Source organism: Grammomys surdaster, unplaced genomic scaffold, assembly GCF_004785775.1.
Source record: "Grammomys surdaster isolate TR1022 unplaced genomic scaffold, NIH_TR_1.0 257, whole genome shotgun sequence".
Lineage (NCBI taxonomy): Eukaryota > Metazoa > Chordata > Mammalia > Rodentia > Muridae > Grammomys > Grammomys surdaster.
This window is the reverse complement of record NW_021604698.1, coordinates 6,013,026-6,023,331: the sequence shown is the minus strand read 5'-3', so window position 1 is coordinate 6,023,331 and position 10,306 is coordinate 6,013,026. Positions and strand designations below refer to the sequence as shown.

General features: G+C 38.4%; 1 protein-coding gene across 4 annotated transcripts in view; it reads right to left on the bottom strand.

Moving 5' to 3' along the window:
• Pign (phosphatidylinositol glycan anchor biosynthesis class N) overlaps positions 1–10,306 on the bottom strand; it is a 118,854-nt gene that overhangs the window by 85,803 nt on the left and 22,745 nt on the right. For all 4 annotated transcript variants that reach the window (XR_003712396.1, XM_028775601.1, XM_028775602.1 and 1 more), the window contains 4 exons: positions 8,644–8,684; positions 5,014–5,073; positions 2,708–2,800; positions 2,037–2,092 (listed from right to left, as the gene is read on the bottom strand). Coding sequence is in view for 3 of the 4 variants with exons in the window: in XM_028775601.1 (XP_028631434.1) it covers positions 2,037–2,092; positions 2,708–2,800; positions 5,014–5,073; positions 8,644–8,684 (250 nt within the window). In the remaining variant the exon portion in view is untranslated. The remainder of the gene's footprint in view (positions 1–2,036; positions 2,093–2,707; positions 2,801–5,013; positions 5,074–8,643; positions 8,685–10,306) is intronic.

Genomic DNA, 10,306 nt, shown 5'->3' with positions numbered 1-10,306 from the left:
TGTGTGTGTGTGTGTGTGTGTGTGTGTGTGTGTGTGTGTGTGTGTGTTTATCTGCATGAAAGCCAGAAAAGTGTACTCGGTGTCCTGAAACTGGAGTTACAGGCAGTTGCAAGCTGTCTGATATGGGTCCTGGGGACACTATACAGGCTCTCTGCAGAGCTATAAGCACTCTCAACCACTACGCCATCTCTCCAGGCCTTCTTTCCTCTGTTTGGTACATCCTGTCTATCATTCATTTTGTAATGTGAGTGTTACTTTTATGAATACAACAGTTTTTGAAATATTGCTGAGGATTTTTAACACCTTGAGATTCCATGCCTTGAACTGTGTATCCGGAAGAGTCAGTTTTGCATTTTATCATCTCAGGTTTTTCTAGTGATACTGAAGGTTCAAGTAAGGGATTTTTAGCCAGACAGGTTTGGAGACAGGTCTTATCATTTTGCTCTAAGACCTGACTGGCCCAAGCCCCCACTTGACACCAAGCAATGGCTCTAAATACAGATAGCAACATTCAGGCAGAAGATGAGTATCAAAGTAATGCTTAACATTAGACACTAAGCCTAATGCTTCCATTAGACACTAATGGAAGAAGGAAAAAAGTGTGCACGTGTCCTTGAAGAAGACTCTATTCTTGTCTACCAGCCTTGACAGAGAGGTAGGTCCAACCTTCAGAATCTCCTGCCTGGGAATGGTGCCACGTCACAGTGAGTGGATGTTTTTACCCCAATTAAATAATCAAGTTAATTCCCTATGAAATGCTCACTGGTCAGCCTGATCTAACTAGTCTCTCATTAAGAATCCCTTCCTTGCTGATTCTAGATAGTGTCAAGGGAACAAAAGTACCCAATACAGTGTTCAGTCACTATGTGTTTCTTGAAAAATACACACACACACACACCATTTAAATCCATAAATGTTACTATACATATTCACAGCCATTGCTAAATTTGAGTCATCTGGAAGCCCAACTTAGCCAATTGCTCATTATTCTGGAACAAAGTGACCAGTCTTGCCTTCAGAACCACAAGTCTAAAACTGCTCACTTGCTGTAAGTATTATCTCCTTAAAAATAAAATAAAAAATAATCTTCAAGATCCATACACATATATATGTACATACATACACACATATGTGTACATATGTACATGCACACACAAAAACAAGCATTCTACCACAGTATTCAAACTTTTCTGCTTTATATAATATACTTGTATTTTATAATTTGCCAGAAGTAATTCCAATGAGCTGCTGCTGCTGATGGTGATGATGACAACTCCAATGAAATCATTCCTAAAACTCCTATAATCTTTTTTAATCAGAAGTAAACTCTTTCTAAATACAAACTTCCAAGAGGCTGAGAAAACCTGCTGAGCCCACACACACGCAGTCAGTCATACACACACACACACACACGCAGTCAGTCATACACATACACACACACAGAGTCAGTCATACACATACACACACACAGTCAGTCACATACATACACACAGAGCAGGGTCTAGGATTCAGATCTGCCCTTTCCTTGCTCATGAAAAGTAAACCTTCTGTGATACTGGAACAAAGAAATCTGGTTCCCATCCAAGTAGTTCTCATATATGGGACCCAAGATCTCTCTAAATACCACACCTGGCCTTTCCCTGTCACTCTCTACACTCTCCCAGAGCCTTCTACATACTGAACAGTTTCTATCTTCATGTTCACAGTGATGGCCCCCAAATCTCCAATACCCATCCAGATCTGATATCGATGCCCCTGTATATAACGAATGAGCTGACATCTTCATATGTAAGGGGAAGTAACGAGGTCCACCATCTTTCTGTATAAGTCACTACAGAACCCACACCTCCATTCCCCGTCCAGCCACTCACAAGGCTCGGCTCACTAGCAAAAGAAACAAAAAAGAACTTCAGTTTTACACCTGCTTTACCAAATACAAACGGGACAATGTTTATACATAAATTAATCTCTCTCACTGGCATCAAACTCAAGTCAATTTTTTCCCTTCAAGTTAATAAAAAATAATTAGGACTTACTTAAATGGTGTAAACAAAAACGGTAAAGTAGTTTCTTTTTTCTGAGTCATTTTCACCTGAGAACCAAGCATGAAAATACTTATTATATTATAAATGAGAAAAAAATAATGAATTTCATTCTGAAATATAAAGATCAATTAAAATGCCTCTTTGAGGATGATTAACTTTTGTAGAAATAAATGGAATTTTGTGTTATTATATTGTACTGTTTTATAAATATTTAAAGAAAAATTAAATAACATTTTACTATCTCAGTAAGCTGAAAATTAATTACATCAATCTTGCAAAAATAGCACACTATAATGTAATTACAACAATCTTTCCTTAACTCTGAAAATAAAGAGAGGCAAAGTTTCAGTCAGAGAATCATGTCTGCAATGCTGTGTTCTCTAATCTACTTCTTTTGGGCACATTCCAATAAATAAGGGTTTGGCTTGTAGTCTTTATAAGCATGTACAGCAATCTTATAGTAAGTGATACTATTCAAAGGCAATTCTATGCACTCTAACTGACCCAAAAACCTGCATTTCAGAAATAAAAACTTTATGACACTAGACAAATATTCAAATCCTATGATACTAAGTTATAGGAAACTATTCATTAAAATATAAAATCAATTTTACTTAACATATTTAAAAATTATAGTACAGTTCATTTGTTTATTTTTTCACCTTGAACTGTTCAAGAATCTGTACTGCATTGGTAAACATGCTCTCTGCTTTGAAGAGACCAGTGTTGTTAAGATAACCCACAGGAAGTATTCCCTAAAAAACAAAACATAACAAGTATTAAAGAAACTGTGGTGTTTCGATTGTAAAACAAGCACCGCTCCATAAATCTAGTACTTCTGAGGCCAAGGTGGGGGTGGCAAGTTCCTGGCCAGCCTGAGCTACCGAGGAAGAATCTTGTTTCAATGGAGAAAACAAAGAGCTAGAGAGAACTCAGCAATTAAGGGCATGGACTGCTCTTTCACTGAACATCAGTTCAATCCCAACTCCCTTGGTGGCTTAGGACCATGTTTAAAGTCCAGTTCCAGGGACACCCTCTTCTGGTTTCTGAGAGCATCAGGCACTCATCTGGTACACAGACACACATGCCAGCACAAAACTACACATTCATAACATTTAAAAACTAAAGAGTGCTTACTGCTCAGTGGTTAAGGGAGTTTGTTACTCTTCCAAAGGACAAGGGTTCAGTGTCCAGCATTCCCATTGGGTAGCTTACAAATGCCTGAACAGGTGCACACATGTGGCACATGTGTGTGTGTGTGTGTGCATGCGCACGCGCGCGCGCACACACACATACACACATTAAACTAAAAAAATAAACAGAAACAAAACAAGATACACAGAAAAAATAAATGATTGGATTAAATGGAAATAAATTTTAAAGCTATAGCAAAAATTAATTTTCTCACACAGCAGAAATAATGAATAAACAAATGAGATGAATTAAAGTCAATTAAAGTTAAACTCTGACAGATTACTGCTGTGGTTTGTACCCTTAATGTTCCCAATAAGCACATGAGTAAAAATTTGGTCCCCAACAAGGTGCTATTGGAAGATGACAGAAGAGTGAAGAGATAGAACCTAGCAAAAAGTGACAGAAACTTTAGGGGTGGTCATTTGGTTCCTAGGGACACATCCTATTATAAGACTAGGACATCTTAGTCTTTTTGTTTCTCTGTCACAAGGCAAGCAATTTTGGTCTTGGTCTGCTACATACTCCAGTCACAATGTGTCAGACTGAAACCTTTAATCCTGTGACCCAAAAATAAACATGTTTTGTTGTTTGTTTTTTGAGGTTTTTTTCATAAGTTAATTACTAGGAAATTTGTTATAGTGATGGAAAGGTGCCTAACACAACTATGTTGGTCATACTGTTACATGCTTAGTGAATTAAGTGCACAATACACAAAGAATAACCACTGTAATGGTCACTGTTATTTTTGCCTTTTTTTTAAGGCAAAAAGGACATAAATAAGACACATATGAGACATAAAGATATTCAAGAGTGAAATTAACACACACTTATTGCAGTTAAGATCCTATTACTTAAATTTCTGAATTATGTTCTATTTTTAACATAAATTTGCCTAGAAAGTACAGATGGTTGTAGCTTTCACTATTTGAACCCTTTTTTTTTTTTGGTGGTGGTGGTGGTGGTGGTGGTGTTTTCAAGACAAGGTTTCTCTATGTAACAGCCCTGGCTGTCCTGGAACTCACTTAAAGACCAGACTGGCCTCAAACCCACAGAGATCTGCTTGCCTCTACCTCCAGAGCCACCATCACCACCCTGCTCGGACCCATTCTTAGCACCAATACTACTTCCTGCTGAGGGTCTTCCGCTCTGAATAAAGCATGGTGGAACTGTAACCTGAGGCCCTATTCTCCTCTGTGGAAGGGTAAGCAAATACCCAAGCCAGACAATCTGGATCTGCCTTAGGAGCACAGCCATGCAGGGCCCTCTTGGTTCCTACTGATTTCCAAACATGATTTTCAAGCATCTATGTGATCTACAAATCTTCTCAATAATTTCTCCTTTAAATGGACTCAGTTTCTGTGCTTACAATCAAATGTTACACACATGCATGTGATTATATATATAATCATACATGGAGAGATGGCTCAGAAGTTCAAAGCACTAGCTGCTCTCCCAGAAGTCCCAAGTACAATTCCCACATGATGGCTCACAACCAGCTATAATGAGACCGGGTGCCCTCTTCTAGCCTGTAGGCATTCATGCAGGCAGATTGCTGTATACATAATAAAACAAATCTTTAAAAAAAAGTCCTGCTGTAAAATATTTAAAGGTAAGTTTTCTTCCATATTATATAGCATATATTCAATCATGAGGTATTATATATAGATACATAAGAAGGAATACAGTTTTAAGTATAACAACAGATTATACAGAGGCACATAAAAAGTCAATTTTATTATTATATGGAACAATGGTAATAAGTGTTATTCCTTACCACTGAATTAAGGGGGAAGGGGATTCCAATAAGGGACGCCATCAGTGGTGCGATATCAGCCTAGAAATACAAGAGTTCGATTCGAGTAAAAACCAGAAAAGTGTAACCTCTCAGACAACTATAGACTATCACCATATTTATTATAATCAGAAACCTGTAAACACTTGTATCTGCTTTTATAGAGCAATGTCTTTAAACATCATTTGCTAGAAATTCATGAACTTAAGAAAAACTAACTTTGAAAAGAAAACATTAAAGGTCATCATTACAAAACAAACTCAAACAAAAATTACGTGCCCTATTAGCTGAGAACCTGAGTGTTTTGTATAAAGATTTCAGTACTGTGTAAAAGAATACTTTGGTGGTTATACAGGAAATAGGGTAGATTTTATCTGAAGACATGTGCACAAGCACTAAAGAAAGCCCATCCGAAGGAAGTCTGGCCAACCAGTGGAGAGGACAGCCCAAATGGCACTGTGGATATTTCTTTTTCAATTCCGCCTTTGAGGAGAGTTGTTTATGTATGTTTCTGTTGTTATTCTTTGTCTCACTACCCACTCCTCAACATACTGCAATCTACTTTGACCTACTATCATCTAGAGACTAATCTCCAAAGGGAGCTAACAACCTCAATTTTTCTAAATTTAATTGGCTGTGTTTATATTAGTCCTCAAAATATGCCAAGTAGTAAAAAGTTGGATGAGACAGCTTCAAATCCTGGCTTGCCAGCACTGAAAACCTCAGCATGTTTTTATAGACTTCCCCATCGGTTACATATGTCTAAGTGATGGCAGAATTAAATAGGATAAACTTACAGTGTACCTAGCACAGAACAACCCAAAATGAAGGGTAGTTACAACTGTTGCTCTTACCAGGCCTCTCTCTCACTGACCCTGGGATAAATTTTCTTCTGGGCCCCATTAATGGCTGCTTCTGAGTTCCCTTTGTTTCACTGGTGCTCCTTTTAAAGTACCTCTCTGTTCCTCACTTAATGTAAAGTTCGTAAGGTTTGCTGTCAGATTCGTGCCAGTCCCAGAAAACCAGTGCTATTCAAAGGCTTCCTTACATCTTGTCTCTCCCACTCACCTCATCTATTCATCCTGAAGCCTGAGGATTCTTACACCTGTGTGCACGCACACTCTCACAGACACACACACACACAGACACATACACACACACTCAGACACTCACACACACAACACATACACACACACATACAGACACACACACAGACACATATACACATACACTCAGATACTCACACCCATAGACACATATACACACAGATACACACACATACAGACACACAGACACATACACACACATATACACACACAGACACACACAGTCACACATACCCACACACACACAGAGACACATACAGAGATATACACACGCACACGCACACATACACACACACTTCAAGAGCTTCCTCAAGCTTTTGGAATTAAGTCCCCACAGGGCCATCTTGCCCTAACAGAGCTGTCCATAACTGTTTCTGCCTGACATCCCAAGGTCCCTATGGCCTGAGCACAAGCCACTTCTATCACCCTTCGACAGACGAAGTGTCTTCTATGCCGAGCTCTGTGCTCATGCTGCTCCTCTCCGTAGAAAGCTCTGCTACTGCCCTGGCCTTATTCCCCTTGCTTATTCTTTAATCTCAGCTCAATCCTAAACTTTCAAGGAAGCTCTGATAAGCAGAGTTTTCCAGATAAATACATCCCATGCTCTCATGGCTATGGGCCTCTCCTACAGTTGTCACAGTTCTAGTTTGCCATTTGGTTACACAATGTCAGTTCTCACCTCTACAGCTGAAGCATGCCAGCTTCATCACAGCTGGTGTTTGCTTTCTCTCACAATTACCCCACTTTGCACATAGCACAAGTGGAGTGCTGGTTGGAGGACTGAATACGAAGATTCTCATCTAACACAGCTGTATGCCACAAAGATTATCCAATAGATTAGAACTTCAGAAAACAAACTTTACATTCAGTTTTTGACTAAGATCTACTTTTGCTACAAATAAAGTGTCTTTGTATGATGGACTTCAAATCATTTCTAGCTCTTAGATTGATTTTTAAATTATAAATTAGTGAATTAATATTTTAAGTTTACATATGTTCACTTTTTCAGTATCATGAATTGATCCTAAGAGGAAAAAAAAACCTACTTTTATTAAGCTCCTAGAATCAGATTTTCAAAAGATAGACAAGAAACTGAATTTCTAAACTGAGGTTTACTGTCCTTAATAAAAAAATGTTGCCTTGTATGTGACCTAGAAGACAAGCTACCTGCCGCTTTCATGCCATATCCCAGTGACCCTTCTGGTGACCCTTCTGCAAACAGTGAAGACAGCTGCTTGAGTAGCACATATTCCACAACCCTGTGCATTTACAGGCAATATTGTCTAGCCTTTTTTTCCCAAGACAGGTTTTATTTGTGTAGCTTTGACTCTTCTGGAATTAGCTCTGTCTGTAGACCAGGCTAATGTCAAATTCAAAAAGATCTGCTGACCTCTGCCTCCCAAGTACTGGGATTAAAGGTATGAGACACCACTACTCAGTCTTGCTTACTTAAGTTACACACAACACACACACACACACACACACCTCTTAACAAAAGATCTATAGTAATCTAAACTCTTGTCACATTTTTTCCATTGCATTATCAAGGAAGTTTTATTAGGTTAAAATACAGTGAAAAGTGAGGTATCTAATAACAAGAGGTATCTAATAACAGTAACTGAGATCAAGGAAAGAAACTCCTAACAGGAGTTTTAATGTACTGCTGCTTAATGTACGCAATGCGACTATTACAGGAAATCAAAGAAAACTAATAAGCATGTAAGTGTAGACTTACAGAACAGTACCTGGAAGGAGCCTCTCAGGTGGAAATTGGGGGACAATTTCCACCTGAGAAGTAGTGTAGACACACATGTGTTTGACAGAATGCATGCACGCAGAGACAAGAGAAGTCAGAGGAAGACGTGTGTGTGTGTGTGGAGGGGTATCTTCTATTGCTCTACATCTTGTATTTTGAGACAGGGTCATTCACTTAACTAGAAACTTAGTCTGCTAAGCAGGCTGACAGTTCAGCAAGCTCCTGGGACTTTATATCCCAACACTAAGATTAGAGGCACATGAAGCCATGCAGAAACTTTACTGGGTGCTAGGAATTTGTATTCAGGTCTTTTTTTTATAGTAAGAATGCTTGCATACCTGAGCCCCCTCAAATGGGGCTTTAGTTTCAATTGACAGTTTAAAATATTGTTTATTTCTTATTGTGCGTAAGGTGGAGGGTGGGAGGGGAGCATGCATGAGGAGATCAGAAGACAGCATTCTAGTCAGTTGATTTCTGCAAAATGGGATTCTGGGGGAATGAACTCAGTCAAGCTCATGTGGCAAACACTTTACCCACTTGACCATCTCAACAACCCACTTGGTTGTTGTTGTTGCTTCTTTGTTTTAATTAGCACAAGAAGATTAGTCAGGCCAAAGCACTCACACTAGAAGTAGTCTCTATAACAGGAATGCTAGAAAATATTTTGCTACTATTACTACTACTATTATTACTGACAATTTTTCTCTACATTTCTTATACAAAATAATGTAATTAAATTTAAAAGGATACCTGATTGACGTCTTGCCTCTTCCAGTTTTCCAATCTCCATTCTGAAAGAGAGATATAAATATGATGTTAAGAATTTGAACAAGAACAAATTGTCTAATTTTCAGGAGTGCTGGACACTCCATGTAAAGACTGAGTACTGAAGATCTCTCTCTCAGCCAAGTATATAAAAAAAGAGATGGTAAAATATCAGAGGAATAAAGAGAACTCTTCAGTACTTCCTGGGCTTTATTACGCTTTTAAGATGCTCAGGCGACATAACACCCAAAATATCCAGGAAACAAAGAGGAAAGTACACACCTAATGCCAACTGTCAGCAAGGCTACTACTCACCATGGTAGCAGCTGCTGAGGTGACACACAGCAACAGCCAATAGCCCTCCCTCCCTTTCTCTGGGTGGACAGCTGTTAGCAAAATAGTTACAACTATAGCAGAGGCTCCTAGAATCGATAATGCCACGTTTTAAAAACAGTAATGAAATTACTATTAAAATCCCTTCACGGGGGAGTCTATTTCTAGCTTTTTGAGAAACCTCACCCTGGTTTCCAGAGTAGCTGTACCAGTTTATACTCCGGCAGTGAATAAGTAGCATAAACTACCTACTGTGTAAGTGAATAGCCAGCTGTGAGTCTTTCCTTTCCCCAAATCCTTCCCAGCATTTGCTGTCATATGTGTTTTGGAGCTTAGTACTACAGACTAAGCTAAGATGATCTCTCAAAGTAACTTTGATTTGCATTGCCCTAATGGCTAAAGATTTGAATATTTAAAAAATAATTATTTCACAGCTATTTGTATTTCATCTTTTGAGAACTTTCTGTTCCATGTCCTAATCTTTGTTTTTGTTGTTGTTTAGTTTTTGAGATCGTTACATAATTTAGTTACTAACTCCCTGTCAGATATATATATATATTTGGTAAATATTTTTTCCCATTCTGAAGTCTGCATCTTTATCCAAATGATGGTGTCCTTTACTGCACAGATGTTTTTATTTTCATGTGGTCCCACTTGTCAGTTGTTGGTCCTTATACTTCCATTACTGTATCCATGTTCAGAAAGTCCTTTCCTGTGCCCATAGTTCAAGCATACTCCCTACCTTCATTAGATTCAGGGCGTCGGATCTTATGTCCAAGTCCTTCCCACATTGCTTTTGGTCATGATATTTACCATATCAATTCAAAGTAACTAATACAGCACTTACTCATAACAAATAACTGTTTATAATAGCTTTAATCTATTAGGCAAGAGTTTCTTTCCATGGCATGAATAGTGCAAGCATAGATCTGCTTGACAGGCCTTTGGGGACACAATGTCATGCTCTACAAAGCTCATGATCAAAAGTGGCTCAATTGAGTTTCAAAAAACCAACCAAACAAATATTACATCTTAAACAAGCCTACTAGTAAGTTTATCATTTTGCACTGAGCAGCATTTGTAACAATCCTGGGCTACATGTGGACCATGAGCTGGATACCTCTATGCTAGTACTAAGATCTACAGAAATAACTACCCCAAAGATAGCATAATAGATTTTAACAAAACAAAAGGCTGTCTAAATTCTATTCATTTGTGATTAAATAAGACTGGAAGAATCATAACAGCTTACTACTGCTGTATTCTGGCCCTTTGTCAAATACTTCCTCTGTAGGCTTGAGGCCTGGCCTGGTAT